The 20937-nt window shown below is 41.3% G+C and overlaps 1 protein-coding gene across 4 annotated transcripts in view; it reads left to right on the top strand.

The window, feature by feature from the left end:
• The window catches only part of kmt2cb (lysine (K)-specific methyltransferase 2Cb), a 64251-nt gene that overhangs the window by 19843 nt on the left and 23471 nt on the right, over positions 1-20937 (top strand). For 3 of the 4 annotated variants that reach the window (XM_053502209.1, XM_053502200.1, XM_053502189.1), the window contains exons 11-32: positions 1186-1343; positions 1511-1806; positions 4443-4529; positions 4701-5788; positions 7537-7644; positions 8807-8923; positions 9018-9125; positions 9247-9351; positions 9545-9726; positions 9824-9988; positions 10089-10198; positions 11191-11271; positions 11490-11702; positions 11826-11948; positions 12106-12225; positions 13766-13908; positions 15707-15881; positions 16207-16311; positions 16573-16620; positions 19351-19455; positions 19547-19579; positions 20563-20703. In XM_053502209.1, the coding sequence (XP_053358184.1) occupies positions 1186-1343; positions 1511-1806; positions 4443-4529; positions 4701-5788; positions 7537-7644; positions 8807-8923; positions 9018-9125; positions 9247-9351; positions 9545-9726; positions 9824-9988; positions 10089-10198; positions 11191-11271; positions 11490-11702; positions 11826-11948; positions 12106-12225; positions 13766-13908; positions 15707-15881; positions 16207-16311; positions 16573-16620; positions 19351-19455; positions 19547-19579; positions 20563-20703 (3811 nt within the window). The remainder of the gene's footprint in view (positions 1-1185; positions 1344-1510; positions 1807-4442; positions 4530-4700; positions 5789-7536; positions 7645-8806; positions 8924-9017; positions 9126-9246; positions 9352-9544; positions 9727-9823; positions 9989-10088; positions 10199-11190; positions 11272-11489; positions 11703-11825; positions 11949-12105; positions 12226-13765; positions 13909-15706; positions 15882-16206; positions 16312-16572; positions 16621-19350; positions 19456-19546; positions 19580-20562; positions 20704-20937) is intronic. The other variant, XM_053502218.1, reaches the window with a different exon arrangement.

Genomic DNA, 20937 nt, shown 5'->3' with positions numbered 1-20937 from the left:
AAAGTTGTTTCATATATGCAAGGAGTCACATGAAGTCACTTATATCATATGGACTTGTTTTGAGTTTTATGGAGTCACATGGATTTAATTAGAATTAGTGCAAGGTTGTATAAGGAGTCGTGTGGAATTGTGCAAATCGTAGATGGAGTCACATGGAGTCTTATGGAGTCACATTGTGTCATTTGATTTATGAGAATCCCAAGAGTCATATCCAGTCATGTAAAGTCACTTGCAGTCAGATAGAGCAATTTAGAATGGTTTAGAAAGGCATGGAGTTGTTTAGAGTCATATGGAGTCATGTAGAGTCACATGAAGTCACTTCATAGTCAGATAGAGTCATGCAGAGACACCTAGAATCACATCTGGAGTTGTTTAGAGTTACACATGGAGTCACTTAGAGTTTTATGGTATCTCTTAGTGTGATACGTCGTATGGAGTCACATAGAGTCTTTTAGAGTCATACAGAGTCTTTTAGAGTCATATGGAGTTGTATGGAGTTATGATGTGAGGTCCATTGGACTCAAATGGAGTCACACACAGTCAGATAAAGTCATAAGTAATTTAGAGTCATGTGGAGTCACAGAATTTTATGTCATCTTTTAGATTGATACGTCATATGGAGTGATATAGAGGCACATGAAGTCACTTTAAGGCTTTTTGAAGTCTTTTAAAGTGATATGGAGTATTTTAGAGCTATACAGGGTGAAATAGTCACATGGAGTCTTATGGCATTTCCTAAAGTCATGTGGTGTCTGTTTCAGTCATACGGGGTCATTTAGAGTGATAGGGAGTTACTTAGATTAAAATGGAGTCACTTCGAGTCAAGTGGAGTCATATAGAGTTGCTTAGAGTCAAAAAGGCACTTGGAGTTCTATGAAGACATGTAGAGTTGTCTAAAGTCATACAGGTTTGAGAGTAGGTGTATAGACCTTCATGGAGCTGTTTAACCACATACACAGTTGTAGAATTCCTTCAAGTTTTAAAAAGTTTTTTAAAGAGTCATCTGGAGTCAAACTGTGGCGTTGTGTAGATTTCTGTGGAATCATAAGGGGTCGTTTAGGGTGATACTGATTTCTATGCAGCCATCATTGTCTTTTAGTGTCATGGTAAATGTGAAGACCTTTTTTTTTCTTCACTAGTATGGTGGATAGATTAATGTGCTCTGTGTGTGTGTGTGTTTTACAGAACTGCCGAGTGTGTGTGCAGTGTGGCACTCGGAGCAGCAGTCTGCTGTGTGAGAGCTGCTCCGGGCAGCACGACTCGACTCCGCTCTGCTCCCTGTGTGCCGGAAACCTGGAGGCCGAGCTCCATAAAGACCTGCTCTCCTGCCATCACTGCAAAAGGTACACAGCGAACTCGCCAAAACCGGGGCAGAACCTGAGCTGATGGTGGTGGCGATATTTATACCAGATCACTGAGAAGCATCAGTGTGTGTTTGATCAGACCAAATGTACTCTGGGAAGTACATGAAACAGTTTTATAGTCGGTGCATTTTTCAATCTTTCTCCAGGTGTTTTCACGCTGAGTGTGAGCGGCAGGTGGAGGGTCACGTGGAGCTCCAGGCCGGAGAGGATTACGTGTGTTCGATGTGTAAACATGCCAGCGTCGGGCCAGGATCCACACTCGCGGAGACGGAGAAGCAGGAAGCAAACATGGACGTCGAAACGGAAACGCAGTCAGCACAATCAGACATGGACTGTGAACCCGCTCAGACGGACAGCACAGAACCGGGACGGACCGTCACCGAGCCGCGGTGTGAGGAGAAGGAGGAGGACAAGGAGGACGTGACGGAGCACAAGGAGTCCGGTAAGATCAGGAAGTAAACAATGATTATATATCAGTTTACTGACGAGCACTGAAACATAACTGTACATGACGCTGCGTGTTTGTCAGAGAGGTGCTTCTTAAAAATGGTTTAAAGGTCCCGTATTTTACTATTTCTTTCTTTGAGTGAGCACAGGTCACAGGGCTTCCCCAGAGTGTGTCTTAATGCCCCAACCTATACTACTGCTGCATGCATTTTTCCATTCATCACTCAAATTTCAGTTTATGCAAATGAGCTACTTCGGAGAACACAAGGGGGGGAGGAGCTCTTGTTACATGAGGTCACATTAGGGGATAGAAATCTAATCCTTCATTCAATCCTTTGCAAATACACAAATGATAATAAGGACAGAATCAAGAAAATGTATTTCTGCCTCATGTTCTTTGATTGTTCCTTGACAGCGCCCTCTAGAGGACAAGCACATGCAACTTGCGAGCACAAGCACTTTAACCTGCCCCAAATTCATGTAACTGTTCTGTAAAGTCTGTAATAATCATCTTTAATGTTTTCTTGCGTTTTTTGTCTCTAGAGTAACTGACTTACACAGGAACAAAGGTTTTTTTTTTAGTGGATTTACTGATTACTGGGAGTCTGGAGGAATGCTTTCTGTTACCTGAGTCTCTCAGGGTCATGAGTGTTGCTCATGACCTCAGCAATACACTCGGCGATCCTTACGCAATACCACTACAGGATAATGAAACTCGCCCTGTAATTACTTCACACAGCACTAAGCTAATGATCTGCCGCGCTGGGCCAATATTTGGTTATGAAATCCTGGTACGCTTTTTGAGGCTGGCTGATTATGTGTACCTGGAGGGTCTGTGGGCTTTATTCGATAAGATCTTCTGTGCCAGTAGAAGAAAAACAACCCCCTCACAAGGTTTTTTTGACGAGGAGAATTTTTTTTTACCTTTCAGTTTTTCTTCTTTATTCAAGGTTAAAGCCATGGTCCACAGGGAGTTTTAAAAAGTTTGGAATTCAGTTTCATAATTGCAGATCCAGCACTTATAAAGCATTCTCGAATTGAGATGTGTATTAGGACTGGGATCCTGAGACCAAGCAAAAAAAAAAAAAAAAAAAAAAAAAAACCTTACAGGAACATTGGTTAAAACTTCTTCAGGAGTGGGAGAATTGATTAAAATGTCTTGAGAGTTGGTGGGGTTGGTTGGAAAGCATGTGGGAATGGGTGGGATTGGTTGGAACCCCATTGGGAGGGGTTTAATTGGTTAGAAAGTCTTCAGGTGTTTTAAAATTGGTTAGACCTTCTTCGGGAGTTGCTGGGATTGGAGTGGGTGGGAATAATTAGAAATTCAAGAGTTGATACATTTGGATATTTCATCCTCCAGGGCTCCTGGGATTAATTAAAACTTCTTTAGGAGTTGATTAATTAAGTATGAACTACTGCTGGTGTGGATGGTATTGGTTAAAATTCCACTGGACATAGGTTGGATTGGTTAGAACATTTTAAGAAATTGGTAAATTGGTCAGACCTTCTTCTTTTTTAAATTAGGTTAAAAAACGTGGTTAATTTAGATGTTACATTTGGTTAAATCTTTTAAGGGGTTTTGCTGGGATTGATTAGAATTTCTTCAGGAGTTAATTTAGTACGAACTACTGCTGGTGTGGATGGGATTGGTTACAATTCCATTGGACATTGGATGTATTGGTTAAAACGTCTTTAGGATTTGGTAGGATTGGTAAGAACTTCTTGGGGAGATGATAAATTTTAATCAGACCTCCGTCAGTTGCTTAGACATGCTTCAGGGCTGGCTGGGATTGGTTGGAACTAATTCTGCGGTGGATGGTAATAGACTAGAACTCCATTGGGAGCGGGTGGGATGGGTAAGAACTCTATCTGAGGTGAGTGAATCAGTTAGAAATACTCTGTAAATGCAATTTAAATAACAGAGCCACATGCTTCCAGTCCACGCTGGCTGACGTTCCGATCTAGGAAGAAGCATAGCATCTAAATTGTTTACAGCTCAATGATATCCCAGAGGATGGAGTCGGTAAATTATCTGTGTTTACAATTTGTGTCACAGTTGATTAGCAAATTTGATTAAAACATTTAACAAGGCGCTTTTAAACAAGATTTTAGGCATCCCTGAACGTGCTCCCGTGATAAAGGGGTTAAAGCTAAACAGGCATTTAAGAGAGAGAGAGAGAGAGAGAGGGAGAAAGAACTGGAGAGAGAGGCGCATAGCATGAGAAATCACCACCACAGTGACTGGTCTTTAGTGATGTAATGTTTATAATCAACAGTTCAAACGAGTTCTTGGTTGGAGTTTCTAAGATGCGTCACAACTCTGTACAAAATGAAATCTACAAATGTGTGTTCTGTTCCTGAGGCAAATCCAGAAGCCTGCCTGTCTATCAGCTGTTTTTAACCACACGCACACACACATGCACACACACGCACAAACACGCACACACACTGGGTCCAGTCTGAACATCCCTTTTGAGTCTTACAGACGTGAACACTTTCCTTTTTAGCATTTTTCTTTTTTTTAAGAAGCCATTCTCACCCATTTTCCAGCACTGTAATTATTTCCACTCAGCCTGCTTTAGGTTATGTAAGGACACTTCCACTAATGATGAACGTGTCTCCTGTTCACAGAGGTGTGTGCAGAAAAGAGCTGTGAAAAATCCCTACAGGAGGTCAGTGAAGCGTCACCGAAAGGCCCCACGGGTGAAAAGGTTCCAGGTACTACCTTCGTGTCCATGTTTTTGTCCCACCATCACGTTGCATAACGATATTTTTTGCACTTCTTTGCCAGTCTTGTTCAGTTTCTGGCACAGGACTAGCCAGACTGTCTGCAAGTTTTATGTTCGTAGTTCAGGAAAGTGTAACTCAAATTATTTTTGTCGTGTCTAGCCACAGAGCCTCCTCAGGACACGAAGCCAGCTGGTAGTCCAGGAGCTCCTCAGCAGGAGCCAGGTCCATCCCCTGAGCCACCCTCAAGCCAATCTTTCACTCAGTCCATAAAAGCAGAGTTGCCTCATCACCCAGAGAGCCCATCATCGTCTGGAGCTCCAGAAACATCATCTCTCCAAGGGGAGGAGCTGAGTTCGAGTCTGGAGGAAAAGAAAACCATCACACCAGCCACCAAAGACCTCACATCGATCTCTGAACCTTCTAATGAGGAACCGATGGACGTATCATTTTCTACAGTTGAAGAAGCGTCCATTGAGGATAAAGCAAATTCTGTGCCAAAGGTAGAGGAGGTGAAAAACACGGGCCTCTTTGAGGAGAAAAAGTCAGAGAGCGTCACTCCCATCGAGCAAGAAAAGGTTCCTGAGGAAGCTGAAAGATCGACGGAACCTCTTACGTTGGAGGAGCGAGAAAGTGTCACGGAAGATCCTGCGGTGCCGCAACATCACACGCCTTCAGAAGTCAGCCTGAAGGAAAACGATTTGGACGCCATGCTGGTGGATGAACAGGCTAAGTCCTGTGTGGGCCTCCTCGTAGAGCAGCAGGAGAGAAGTGCTGAGGAATGTAACAAGTCTTCTGACAGTTTCTCTGTGGAGAAACATGAAGGAGCATCTGATGGTGTCAAAACAGAGGTTCCTTCTGAAGGCCACGTGGTGGCACCATGTGAAAGCCATGCAGTGAAGGAGCATGAGAAAGGCCTCACGGTGCGGAAGAGCGAGTTTCCAGTGGAGGAGCGTAAAAAATCTTCTGAAGATCTTGGTCAGGTGATGGACTTCAGTATGGATGGTGAGAGAAGCTTGGCGAAGCTGAGCTCGCTGGTGGAAGAGAGAACGTCACTGAAGCCTTCAGTGGTCAGGCAGCCAGAGAGTTTCCACTGCTCCGTAATCAACCCCCAAAACCTGTCTGCTCTCGGGGAACCAACCAGCAACGTGCCTTCAGCCACTTTCATACCACTTACGCCCAAAATTGGCATGGGCAAACCCGCCATCTCCAAGAGGAAGTTCTCACCTGGAAGACCCAGGGTCAAGCAGGTAGGACCTACTGGTTCAGAACAAATAATAATGTTCTAATCTCTGAGGTGTTTCTGGAACCTTGTTATACTTTTCTGAGCATCACAGGGTGTTTGAGGGACCAGTGAGTGAAGACGGTTCCATGGTGTTGATATGTTTTTCAATCTGGAGAGCCGTTGAGGGGTTGTGAGCGTTTTTATTAATTTGTTTGTATCGGGTTCGATCAGATCCGGTTCCTGAACTCGTTCTTTGTTTGTTATCGTTCCAGGCTGCTTCACCTCACTGGTCTCGTTAGCCTGTTCTTAAAAATATTTTTAACAGTTGCTATTGTTTATATTTAAGTTGGCCATATTAGGGGAGAAAATCGATATCTGATTAGCGTCACTTTTCTGGAAAATCATTATAAATTAAAAAGATTGCTGATGTAAATTATTAAATAAGTAATAGTCATTCTAAGGTTGCTGTTTTATTTCTCTTCTTTAGTTTGTTCTTTTTGTATTATTTATATCACATAAACTATTCAGTAGCTAGTTAAACGCAATTCTAAAGTTCTTGGATTTTAAATGTAGTTATTTTATATAAAAAGTTTATTTACACAGCTGTTAATATAATTTTTATAATTTGAATTATGTGTCTCTGTATTTATTTATTTATTTATTTATTTATATAAATTAGCTTAAATTAATTTTAAATTAACTTGTTTTCCTTTTTTTGGGGGGAAGAAAATTCATAATATAATAAAAAATATATTTTTTAAAAGGAATTCTATATATATATACTGTGTGTATATATATATATATATATATATATACTGTGTGTGTGTGTATATATATATATGTATATATATATAAAATTCCTATTTTAAGAAAAACGTTAAGAGGATTTGTTTAATTATTTAAAAAAATGTTAACTACATTATACATTATAGTGCACTAAATAATTTTTTGTTTTTGCTGTATTTTTGGTGTTAAAATAAAACAAAAACGATAATAATAATAAATTATAATCGATTGTATAATAAATAAATATTTTTTAATATAAACTCCAAATTGTTTATTAATAATAATAATGATAATAATAATAATAATAATAATAATAGTTAAATCTATGAATTTTATAATAGAATTTTTTCTTAGACACAAACACTCGACCATGAACGACTTGAACGTAAGATGAGTGTAGCGCTGTATAGTAAATTCTTCATAATTAGTGCTGCAGTTTAATTACTTTAGCAAACGTTCGAGAACTCTGGTTCGACAGAAGTGTGTATATATGTGTGAGAGTGTGTGTGTATATGTGTGAGTGTGTGTGTGTGTAAGTGTATGTGAGTGTGTGTGTATATGTATGAGAGTGTGTGTGTATGTGTGAGAGTGTGTGTGTGTAAGTGTGTAGGCAGAGATGCGCTCGCGTGCTTCGCATGCTGCCTCGTCTCCTGAACGCTTCTCGCTGACATCATCACATCATCTGTGGTTCACCACAGAGAGGGAAGTGGGACGCTTCCCCCCCCAGTAGCCACGCCCCTTCCTGTTCCCGCGGAGGTTTTTTTTTGAGCACATCACTCGCAGTAGCCCTCCGTGTGCCTGCGCTCGTCTCCATAACTCCAGCTCTTCGTTATAACCATGACCGTGTGTGTGTGTGTGTGTGTGTGTGTGTTAATGCCTTTCTTTGATTGCCCTTGATTCCTTTAAGTTGTTGCATGATTCTCGCCCACATCCTCCTCTCTCTCTCTCTCTCTCTTTCTCTCTCTCTCTCGCCCACCTCACTCTCAGGGAGGATGGAGTGCGTCTCCTAGACTGAGCTCCCCCTCTCCGTCCCCGGTTTGGGACGGCCCAAAAAGCAGACAGGACCAGAACATGGGCGTCTGGAGCATCCGTGTGGTAACTACATCTCCCACTCTCCCATCCTCCCCCCCCCCATCAGCCTGAAACCTTTCTCCCAGACGCCACAGTGTGGCGCTCTTCTCACACCCCGAGGGGTTAATACATACAGACATACCTATACATATGTGTATGTAAATAAGTAAACAAATAAATTAAATAATTAAAGAGTTGGTTAATCTGTAATTTGTGCATTTAATTCGCATTACAATGATGACAGGTAGACAGACAGATGATGAGCAGACAGACAGGTGACTGAAAAATGGGCCTGTACGCTCAGGGGGTGAGTAGACAGACACATGAAAGACAGACAGAAAGATGGACTGGCAGACTGGTGAAAGACAGATAGACAGACAGGTGTAAGGTAACAGATGGATGTAGACAAACGTAGAAAGACAGACATATAGACTAACACAGACAGAGAGAGACAGACAGACAGATGCAGAGACAGGCAGACCCATATAGACCAACGTGGGGGGATAAAGAGAGAAAGACAGGTCAATGTAGACAGATGCATGTAGACCAGTATAAAAAGACAGGTGAAAGAAAGACATATCGATCAACTCAGACAGACGGACAGACAGACACATACAGACCAACACAGAGAGACAGATTAAAAATAGGCAGTTCCAACCCTGAAAGACAGAGACAGACAGACAGACGCTTTCAAACCAACGTAAACAAATTAAAGACAGACAGACAAATATAATCAGACTGATCACTTCTACGTGAAGGTAGATCTTTGGGTCTTATTTAATCTTCTGGTTGTCACATCATGTCACCACGTCATTGCGCTGTATCTGTGTTCAGGTGGTCATGTTGTCCTTCCTCACCTGTAACCTCTTCACCCTGCACTGCAGCCATAACGCACTCGCAGAGAAAATGCCACTGTCTCGTTTCTGTTTTTTTTTTTTCTCTCTTAAAAGTGACTAGCGGAGATGGTATGAGGTCAGGTCAGTCCGTGTCAGATTTAAGGAGATGACCTGGGTGATGTTTATGGTTTGAATCTGGGAGTTTATGGTTTGAACAATCGTAAGGTGCAGATTTAGCGTGCAGTGTTAAGCCGAAGGCGGTACGCCCGTGGTACTTTGGCTCAGCGGTATTATACCGTAAAACGCATGACTGATCTCGTTATCTCTGTGTGTGTCTGCGTACATCACAGGGTCGGGGTTCAGGATTCCCTGGCAGGAGGAGACCCAGAGGGGCATGGCTTACAGGTAGAGGTGGGCGTGGCCGATCCAGGATGAAGAACGGAGTGGGTCCGGTTCCAGCGCCGGGAGTACGTCACATTACCAGCTAGTGCCTATGTGTGTTATGTGTGTATAATAATTTTTAAAAGGATCGCGGATAACGGCGAATTCTTTCCACCACAGGTGGGCGCCATGGAGCCGCAGATCTACCAGTTCCGAGAGGAAGAAGAGAACTCCATGCACAACACGGTGGTGATTTTCTCCAGCACAGACACCTTTACGCTAAAACAGGTATTACGGTTATTCCCGCTGTAGCCGTGTCGGATTCCGCGTTCTGATTGGTCGAAACGTGATGAATAAAATCCAGTGCACTTTATTATTTACGTTTTTTTTTTTTTTTGGTCTTTACCAGGACATGTGTGTGGTGTGTGGGAGTTTCGGGCAGGGGGTGGAGGGCCGCCTTCTTGCCTGCGCCCAGTGTGGACAGTGTTACCACCCGTACTGCGTTAACATCAAGGTAACACACACACAGGTCGATGTCACCTTGTTAAACCTCTACGCTGTCACTAGATCTTAACACTTTGACTCCACCTGCTTCTTTAGTCTGGTTTAGTGTTTGTCCCAATGTTGCCATGGTTACACTCTAGCTAGCTTTCACTACAGCTGTGATCTTAATTCATCTGGAAAATCTTTGTGTGTGTGTGTTGCAGATCACAAAAGTGGTCCTGAGTAAAGGCTGGCGGTGTTTGGAGTGTACAGTGTGCGAGGCGTGCGGTCAGGCGAGCGACCCTGGGCGCCTTCTGTTGTGTGACGAGTGTGACATCAGCTACCACACCTACTGCCTGGACCCGCCCCTTCAGAACGTCCCGAGCGGCAGCTGGAAGTGCAAATGGTAGTACCGCGGGTAGTGCTGGAATCATGGGAAGTGCCACGCGATAACGTGTGTTATGGCATGACGGAGTGTGTTGGCATGTCCTGTTTTTTTGCAGGTGTGTATCGTGCACCCAGTGTGGCGCCACCTCGCCGGGGCTGAGGTGCGAGTGGCAGAATAACTACACTCAGTGTGCGCCGTGTGCCAGCCTGACTTCCTGCCCCGTCTGTCTGCTGGACTACAGCGAGGACGAGATCATCCTGCAGTGCCGCCAGTGTGACAGGTCTGTGTGTGTGTGTGTGTGTTCTTTGAGACATGTGCGTGTGTGAAACGTTAGCGTGTTTCTTTCTGAGACTAAAAATTCCTCCTACTGTCATCTGTAGATGGATGCACGCCTCGTGCCAAGGCTTCCACTCCGAGGAGGAGGTGGAGAAAATCTCCGACACCAGCTTCGACTGCAGTTTGTGCCAAGGCCAAGGCCCGCTCTCTCCAGGTAGTGGAGACTCCCGCTGCATTATGGTCCATACACACACACACTCTTTTTCTTCTCCTTTTGTTACGCTGTCAGCAAATCTACCCCTATATGTTCCCCTGTATAACAAGCCTCACATGTTTCTATAGTAATGGCTCATCCAAAGGGACTTAAGAAACTGATCACGTGTTATGGATTCAGCGTTTACGAAAGGAGTCTCCGATGTCGGCGCTTTTCCCGACACCTGAGCTGTTGTTCTTTTTATTTGGGGTTCTTTTCTTATTAGCACCATGACGAGACATTGTTTTCTCAATTAGGATATGTGTTAAGGGGAAAATAAATAACTTTAATATAGTAGCCGTTGGAGGGGAATCACCAGTGATCTCACGATACCTTGGTGCCAATTTGATTTGTATTGCAATTCTGTAAATATCACAATTTTATAAATATCCTGATTTGTTATTACATTTTTTTTTAGATTTCGTTACAATTCTAAACAGACTTCACAAATAATTCGTTTTTACCACCTAAAAATCTACCGCACCCACGCATTGTGGTTTCTCACTCATTTACTCTCGCTCGTCGTCCTTACCACATTATCCTGTATTCATGGTCGTGAGGGGCCTGAAGTCACCCTGTACAGACTGCCAATCCATCGCAGCGCACTCACATGCACACACTCATGCTTATTCACACACTAAGGGGCAGTTTGGAAACACCAATTACCTAATCTGCCTGTCTTTGGACTGTGGGAGGAAACCGGAGAACCCGGAGGAAATCCACCAAGCATGGGTGGGGAGGGAAGTTTGCATGTCTGTGTGCATGCAAACTTCATGCACACAGACACCGAGACAGGAATTGGACCCTGCAGACGCAAGCCGATCGTACTAACCACTAAGCCACATACCGTCCATGGTGGTTTCTTTTCTTATTTATCACAAATTATCTAAATTTTTTTGCACATCTCTCCCCCTCTCTCCCTATCTGTCTTGCTCTGTCTCTCTTCTACACAGCACCAGTACCCAAACCCCATGTGGAATTCTCTCCCGAGCTTCCTGTTACTCCGCAGATCTCTGTAAAGCCGAGGGATTTGGGTAAAATCTTTACAATATCTTTTGAATAAGTTACTATTTAATTTGGTTAAATAAATATTGCTTTCGCATGAGATTCTTTCAACGATCGTAGGAGGATGTCGAAAAATAATCATTATACACTAAAACTTCATTGCGGCCCCACAAGGCTCGACTAAAAGTCCGTTCCTGTTTTTTATTTATTTATTTAACTTCTCCGTTTTTTTTTTTTCCCTCAACAGGTTTAATGAGAACGTACACGCAGGACGGCGTGTGTCTCACCGAATCGGGTCTGTCCCAGCTCCAGAGCCTGGCCAACTCCGCCTCTAGGCGAAGAAAGACCAAGCCCAAGCTCACGTTGAAGATCATCAACCAGAACAGCGTGGCCGTGCTGCAGACGCCGCCAGACCCTCAAAGCGAACTCTCCCGAGATGTCGACCTCGACGACAGCAGAGGTCTCGCTTTTAGATCTTTCGACGCTTCAAGCTTTTGAGTCCTCAATTAAGGAAAAGTGTAATGTTTATCATGCAGTGTATTCATGGGTATCTGAGGGTCTATGTGCGTGTATCCTGCTGCAGAAGCGGAGCTGGTGGATGGAGAAGGAAAGTCCGACTCGAGCCCAGAGAGAGAGATAGCAGGTGAGGACGAGTCTAAAGGAGGCGATGGCTGTAAGAAGAGGAAGAGGAAGCCGTATCGGCCCGGTGAGAGCGAGTGATGTGGAAAAAAATAAATAAATAAAAAGCCACATGATCCAATAAAACCGGTATTCTGGCAATCTTTTGAGACTCAGGAATGGACAAGCATCCACCACCTCCATCACTTCCACGCTTGGCTAAGTTTCTGGGTTTTTCTCTGCAGGTATCGGAGGCTTTATGGTGAGGCAGAGGAACCGAACAGGCCAAAGTAAAGCTAAACCGGCTTTGAGCAGGAAGGACTCGAGCGGCTCCGTGTCCGAAACGCAGCAGGGCAGAGATGACGGTCAGAACGCGACTTAAATCATTTTTAAACCCATGCCTCTAACATTGCTATGGTGACTCATTAATCGTAGGTTTATCTCTTGTTTTTCAAGATTGCATCATGAGTAAGTTCATTGAGTTCAAATGAGTCAGTTTCTAAGAGTTGTGATTCACTTCGTTTGCTGATTTAGAATGGTAAAATTTGTTGGCCTTATATAAACTTCAATCATTCTGTTCTTTAGTAATGTGCGGTAAGATAAGAGCAAAAAAGTTCAATAAAAGGGCAATAAATTCTATGTGAAAAAATTTTTCAAATGAAATATAGTAGACACTTTACACATCTGAACATTAGGGGATGGGAATCACCAGGGACCACGCGATATATCATCATCACACCTCCTCAATCTGTATTGCGATTCTGTAACAATCATGATTTTATAAATATCCTGATTAAATATTGAATTTTCTTTGACTTTGTTACAATTCTAAACAAACAAATAATTGGCAAATAATTCGCTTCTACCACACAGAATGTGCTGCCAACTTGGAATTTTTTTGGGGTGATGCCACCTGTAGGATCATGGAGGAACTGCAACATATTACCACCTATAATGCAAACATGTATAAATTAGAAATTAAGTTTAAAAAAAAAAATTTGATTCAGTAGGGCGATGCTTAAATCTGCAATAGGTAAAAGATGTGCAATATGTAACTGAATCATTATTTCCCTCTTCTCTAGTAGCAGTGACTCCGCTTCATCACACCACCCTGTCAAAATAAAAAAAAAAAAAAAAAACATACTGTATATTCACGGTCAGCCAAGAAAAAGTATACACACTTCAAGAAAAGAAAAACTTTTTTGATGTTATATTTTTATATATATGATCATAATGATACTGTTATTATTATATTCATGTAATATACATCATACTATTTTCCTTTTCCAGGAGTGTGCATCCAAAAAAATATTTTTTTTTATGTAAAACTATGCATTGATTAACTTGACTCATGTAAATGATTTGTTCATAATTCAAAATCAGATCCTTATTAAAAACAGATGTCTCAATCCTGCTTGTTCTTGATGAATTTGATTTATTATTGATAGATAATAACGTTCCCCTTTGATCTGCAAGATTGACAAAAGGCAGGAATGTGTAATAGATAGAAATTGTATTAATTGGGGAAAAAAGTCAGATGTAACGCAATATGAGTTGGCTAGAAATATAAATGTCAAACCTTCAACTGCTCCCGCTGAGGGGTCGCCATAGCCAACCATCCAGTCTGCACAGGTTTTATGCCAAATGATCTTCCTGACGCAATTAATGAAATAAATGTTATTCAAATATAATATCTTTGTATTTCTGTATATAAACCCATTTTGCTTTTCACAGCAAGCACTTTAGTAATCCAGCAGGACAATTTGATGGAAAAAATAAATTATTAAGAAACTTTTCAATTTGTTTGATTTACACGATTCATTTGAAAGCGTTTTTAAACCATTTATATGTATTTTTTTATTACAAATATATTGACGTTGGCTTTTTGCGTGTCTGGGTCCACAGGCTGGGCCGACCTGATGCCAGACGCGCCGCTGGACGAGAAACCTTCTATCGCCGACTTCCCTGAAAATCCAGAGGTCAAAGTGCGTAAGCGCTACAGGAAGAAGAAGACCAAGCTAGAAGAAGCGTTTCCTACCTACCTGCAGGTACCACAGTCTAGAATTTAGACTCCACCCCTTCACATTTCCATGGACATGTTCAATGTTTTGCCTCCCGGAATCTTTATAGCCATTTTCTGCTAGTTCTGTATACACACATAAGCAGTAAAGATAGGGGTGGAGCTAAGGGAACATGGGGGGTGTATATATATATATATATGTACACACACACACACACACAAACACACACACAAAAAACCACACAGCATTTCCAGAAGTATTGCTAGGCAACCGCTTTAGCTAACCCGAGAGAGAGCACAGCTGGGGTTCGTACCCGTCTAATAGAAGCTGACGTGAGGAGTCCACAGGGAAAGAGCGGTGATGTCCTTCCTCCTCCTCCTCCTCCTCCTCCTCCTCCTCGTCCTCTATTACTGCTGCTGCTGCTGCTGCAAATGGACGCCTGAAAGTCGGGCTCAGCCTTGACGTGAATTAGCCGCAGACAAAAAGAGAAGGAAGAGAGAGAGCGGGAGGGTGACGGAAAATCTGAGACGCATTAAGATAATGCTAGCCGTCAGCGCTAACTTGCTTTCTTCTTCTTCTTCTTTTTTCTGTTAATAAATTATTAAAAATAAGAGCTTTTACTGTTTAGTGCTGCAACTGAACATGAGTTTCCACACCATGAAAAAAAAGTAGAAAATGATTTATCACGTGCTTGCTGAGACAAAGTTAGCTGCATTAGCCTTGTAACGCTGACACAAAAGCACAAAGAAATATTTTATGAACCGAAATGTTTATGAAACGATGAAGTTTTTTTTTTCCTCATCAATGTCGTTTGGTGACGCAATAAAAAAAAAATATATATATATATATATATATATATTGTTACTTTTTAATGCATTTTGTTTTATATAATTATCAACACAACAGAACTTGTTGCTATCGTTAATCCAGTGTGGAAAATTTCGCTGCTAGTAGAAGCAGTGCTAATCATTTAGCTAGCACAACCACAGTATGGACTAAAGACGCACAATAAAATAAAAAAACTAATCAACTAGTCATGCGAAATAACAATATTTTTCTCAGATTTGTAGGTAAATAAAATAATAATAATAATTGTTGCTAATTCGTTGTAATACTCGGCAGCCATGTTAGCATGTGAAGCAAAAAAGCAAACTTGCTCATTTTTGAATCCAGGAGGTTAGCTAGTTTAGCTAGCGATCATGTATCTGTTGTGGAACTCAGGAAAAGCACAGCAACACAAAACTAAACCAATCCATCGAGAAAATCAACATTTCTCTCAGATTTGATGTGTAAAAAATTCAGGGAAAAAAATTCTTAAGAAAAAAAGGAAATTTCTGCTTAAGCGCGTGCTAACGTATGAATAATAGAAAGCACTGTTGCTAGTCAACAAATACCAAAAAAGAAAAAATCTGACTGGTAAAAAGGAAGGCTAACTGGCTAGTGAAAAATGGCTCTTTTTCACACTTAGCATTGGCTGCTATAGAATGTGGTGCTAATAATAAGGATTTTACAAATTCTCTTAGGGAAAAAAATGTAAATCACAAATAGACGATGAGAACATTGTTCCTAGGCAACCTCAAAAAAATGCTAAAAATTGCTAAAACCCTCTCACTTTTTTTTTCATTTAAAAAAATATAAGACTTTAGCCAGCTAGCAGATAGCTGTTATTGACATCAAAAAGGCCAAGTGTCCACATCGATAGGGAATATAGACATTTCTCAAGCGACTCTCAAGTTACACTTAGGGTTAGTGGGGCCTCCAGCATTGTGTGTGTGAATGTACTAAACAATATCATAATCTCTGTGTGTGTGTGTGTGTGTTCTAGGAGGCTTTTTTCGGGAAAGACCTCCTGGATAAAAGCAAGCAGAGCAGGCAGGAGACCACGGGTGTGTTACAGGAGGATAAGGACAGGAAGCAGCAGAACCCCGGTGCGATGAAGCTGCCCTCCAACGCCTCACTCTGCACGTCTACGCCGCATCCCAGTAAAGCTGCAGCGCTACGTAAGACACGTGCACGTGCCTACTTATAATCATGACCTCAACTTGACAGAGTTGTTCTTCTTCTTTTGTGTTTGGGTGTAATTGGGGACATTTCTATACACATGTAGAGAGGTCATTTTATATAACAGGTAACCGTTAGCAAATGAGAACTAACTAGCCGTAGGCTCTACAGTTGTGAGCAGAAAATCACCGGCAGCGTCAGACCTGGTCCGCGGAATCGTTCGAGCCGCGTCGTACCTAATCTGTATAGGATGGAAAGGAACTCAAAGGCACTTAATTAAATGTAATCATGTAATGTTAAAACCCACTGTTGTTTTATCGATAGGGAGTTGTGAGGAGCCGCTGGTGGATCTGTCCGAGGTGCTGAAATCGGACACCGAGCTGTTGGGAATGCTGTCTGATAACATGGGCAAACAGACCGAGGAGTCCGGTAGGCCAATCGCAGTCGCTCTGACATCATCACGTTAGTGCTGTAGCTCTGTCCAGGCGAGCGCTCGGTTTCCCTCCTTCACTCGACCTGTTTTGGGCTCTGCACGCGCTCCCGTCATTATATTTCTGCTTCACTTTAAGTTACTTTAAGTTGAGATTTATCTGTTTAAGTTGATTCCCTTCTCTCTGTCTTTTTGTTTTTTTCTATATCTCATTTCCGGGTTTATTTCTCACTCATTGTCTTTGGTTTGGGTCCCTGTAGGTCTTGATTTTTGCCCTTTCCAGGTTGACTGCTCTCCCTCTCCGTTTGGTAAGAGCCTCCAAGCCTGAATCATCTTTTCCAGCTTGATTTTTTTCTTTCTGTTAAAATCATTTCCTAAGATTTGCTTTTATTGCTTTTTATTTGTTCTATAATGCCTTTGGCTAGGAGTATCCTTACTGAGATATAGCATTGTGCGTTGAATTATAGCTGCTGAGGTTATGCTAATTCCTGATCGTACCTTTATGAAACTTTCAATGTTATAAAACTAACATTAGCATACTTATTCATATCAGTGTGATGAGTTTAGTATCTGTATAGTTAATTATGCTTATATTAGATATTGTAGTCTGGCCAAAGCCATGTGCATTAACAAGTGTGTATGTTAGGAAAAATTATGGTATAGTATAGTCCAGGGGGGGACTGTAGGATATAGTGCCAAGTTTTTGTTTTTTTTTCCAAAAAAAGCATTTTATTACAGTTATAAACAAACTTAGCAAATAAATTGCTCCTACCACACAGGATGCCATGCTGCCTTGCCAGTTTGTGACTAGTTTGGAGAGTGACACCTGTAGAATTATAGAGGAACAGCGGTATTTACCGAATTGCAATGCTAATTGAATCAGCCGCTAGATATCGTGATATTACCGTATCGGTTGATCTCTGGTGATTCCTGTCCCTATTAGATAGTATAGGTTGTTAATTAACAGGTTATTCTAGCATAGAAAAACTGGTTAGAAGAAATTATTGCCAGCCCAGTTTAGCAAAGATTTTCATGTTTATGATGAGTGCGTTTAAATTTCTGACCACTATACTAAACTTGTATAGAAATCTAAATACTTTTGACATGTAAAGAAACTTGCATCATGCTTTGACCTTCTGAATAACTCCTATTAGAGTCCTCTAATAATTTACACAGCCAGCTTCGAGCTTTAATTTAAACTGATACATACGCATTCACTCTGCTTTAGTTAGTTAAAGTAAGTGTCGCTCTTCTTTTCTGCAAAATTACTGTTCCCGAATGACACTGCACTAACTGAAAACCATAGCCAAGGACACTCCTTTAACAGCCACAGCAAACAAATCTGTTATACAGAGCGCAGACCCTTTAGCAAAGCGATGGCCTTCCACATTCTTCATGCTTTCATCAGCTCGGTAAAGAATGCTCCTGCTCCTGTCTGTACAGCGCTGCCGGAGGCCTTGGCTTCAGAAAGACCATGGATCAGTGTGCAGCCTTGGATTTCTGAGCAGGCCTTGCTTTCATTTTATTTTATTTTATTAACTTCACTGGGATATTATTGACATTCGGAGCCAAGAGTTTATGTCTTTTGGCTGACATGTTATATAACATAATCCTGCTCAAGGTTTTTTTTTCTCTTTTTTTTTATTTTTATTGTGTCCCCCAAGAATTCATACTTTTTTTTTTTAAAGACAGAAGCCAAAAATGAAATGTGTGTGCCAAAACATTTAAAGTTGTCATTTATTTCATTTGGCAGACTTTTTATATATATATATATATCCAAGCGAGACAGGATCCAATCTAAGCATTCTAAGCAATCTGAGCAAATGAGCGCTGAGGGTTTTGCTGCCTGGCAGCCGTGCGATCTGCACTCACAGCTTTTTTGTTTGCAACTGCACTATGTTTAGTCATTAACCGTTTAATTGTTGTCATGTTGCAATAAGCTCATGACGTAATTAAAGGCAGAGTTCGTCTAAATATTACAGGGACACAAAAAAAATCTGGAAAATATATTATACGCTGGACATTTAAGACAAACTGGGACAAAGCACAGTGCGGTAATGGGACTCTTAGCTGCAGTAAAACATTTGAATGGGGCAAACGTTTAAAAGAAAGCTGTACGTCCATAAATGGCGATCCCGGCCCAGGTGGCTCGGAGCCCACTACAGTTGTTCCCATGAACCTTCATCTAGTGGAACGCCTGATCCTTGAAAATGACGTCCCAAGCTTGAGGAAGAGTCACATCTATCTGTGGGAACTGTACACACAATCTTTCACTTACACATTACAGGAACTCGGGAGGAGTTATTGCCACATTCCCCGTACGCTCCGGACCTCGCTCCAAGCCATTTCCACTCATCTGGGGCATTAAAGGAGGTCCTGGGAGGCCAGTGTTTCAGACGTGAAGGAGGCAGTCCGATCATGAAACCTTTGTACATTGATAGTGTCCAAGCACTAATGAAACACTGGGATAAGTGGATTAGTGTAGCAGGGGACTATATAGAGAAATAAAGGGAGTTTTTTACTTTATTCTGCACAATTAAAAGTCCCGCTTTGACTTGAATGAACAGACTGGGAAAAAATTTTTGTAAGTGGTATGTGGAAGAAGAAAATTTGTAGCACATTTTGCAGCCTGAAATGAAGACAAACAGTTTTTGTTCTATCCAGCTGTATTTACTCAGCGCAATAGTGAAAGATATAACACCAGCATGCCAGAAATAATCGCACAGTTCTGTTTCATGATATAGTTTTTTTTAAATAAATTAGACGGGTAGTATAGTGCAGAAAATACCAATAGTTAGTAACATACTCCGTAAATTACAATACGTAACTGTGGTACGGTTTAGACAATTCATTTTGTATGTTACTGGATATTGACTTGAAAAGTTCTGTATGTTTGGAGTGTAGTCTGGAAAATATGACATTTTTGTAGTACATAAAATATATTTAATAGATTTATTTTGTTAGATGCGGTGATCGTTATTATTTTTTTGTTCGATTGTTTGTTTCTTCAGCTGACCTGGACTTTGTTCCTCTTACAGAAGAGCCTTCGGTTTCTTCTCAGTCGAACCAGGGACGGGTGTCTCATCAGGACGAGCCGCTGGACGGCATCCTGAGCCCCGAACTGGACAAGATGGTGACGGACGGTCAGTGCGTTCTTTTGCACTAAGAGGATTATTATTTTTATTTATTTATTTTTTTAGAAACACTAAACGTAGATTTGTTTTCTCCTTACAGAATCCATCCTGAGCAGACTGTATAAAATCCCAGGTACGAAAATTTTCTGTTTTTGTTTTATAGTTTGATCGTGTAACACTGGGATTGTTACTAACCAGAAACGTTCTACAGTAGTTGGCTAGATTTTAGCATGATTTCAAGCAAAATATGAAATACTTTAATGCTGCAACCAAGCACCTCAAAATCAATAAAATAAAGTTCAACTTTACCTTCCAACAAAGAGATATGACTAGCTTTTTGTAGTTTGGCTAATTTTGCTAGTTAGTTAGGTAAAAGGGGCCAGGGGTCGCTCAGTGATTAAGGCATTGGACTACGGTTCAGAAGATCCCAGGTTCAAACCCCACAACCACCAAGTTGCCACTGTTGGGCCCTTGAGCGCGGCCTTTACCCCTCAACTGCTCAGATGTTCAATGATTAAAAAATATAAGTCACTCTGGATAAGAGCGTCTGCTAAATGCCCAAATGAAATGAAATTAATGGTGATGGTGTAAAACGCACTGCATGTTTTGGATTGCTAGCTAAAGTTAGCTGAACTTTGGGAATGTTTGTGATATCTCAACAAATGCTCAAATTGTATCGAAGTGTTGATTATCATAGCTAGCGAAACTAGTTTTACTATTTTGATATTTGCTGGTTGATATGTTAATCATGTTAAACATTTTAGGTTCTGTTACAAAGCTAGACAATTTAATTTAGGTAAACCTTAGGAATATTTCTAATCGCTCAAGAGGTACTCAGCTTGCACTGATGATGTGAGTGATGTACAGCTAATGATGTAGCCAGTAGTACATATGCTTGTCAGGTTTGGTCAGCTAGTCAAATTTTCTTAAGCTATGGAAATGCTTGCGGTTATTTAACAACATTTTAAATGGTTTAGCTAAATGTAAGAGTTTACAATACAAAAAACAAGCTGAATCTGGAATATGGAGGATAACCCAAAAAATTATAATAATGAAAAAATCTAGCCTGTGCTGAGCTATAGATGTGCTCTGTTATAAATACTAATGTCCTAACAGAGCTGGAGGGAAAGGATGTCGAGGATCTCTTCACCGCCGTGTTGAGCCCCAGCACCACTCAAGCTCCTCCCCAAACCCAGGGAACACACGCCATACACGGGCATCCAGGACAGGGGCCTCCGCCCACCCAGATCAACTCAGGTACGCCACCCGGCACCATCCTGTACATCAGATCAAATCGAACCCCTGTGTAACATCATTACATCTGCATAATTCTGAGCATACTCTGTTGTGTTTGTTTCTCTTTTACATTAAATATAAAAAAATATATATGTATTTTTTAAATTTGTTTAGATATGTTAGGACGTTTTGTGTTTATTATTATTGCTTGTAGTAGTCGTAGTACTGCTTTCAGTAAGAAATCTTGTTTACGTC

Source organism: Clarias gariepinus, chromosome 1 (assembly GCF_024256425.1).
Source record: "Clarias gariepinus isolate MV-2021 ecotype Netherlands chromosome 1, CGAR_prim_01v2, whole genome shotgun sequence".
NCBI classification, from domain to species: domain Eukaryota; kingdom Metazoa; phylum Chordata; class Actinopteri; order Siluriformes; family Clariidae; genus Clarias; species Clarias gariepinus.
Note: the sequence above shows the minus strand (reverse complement) of the source record. Positions and strands in the feature narration are given on the sequence as shown.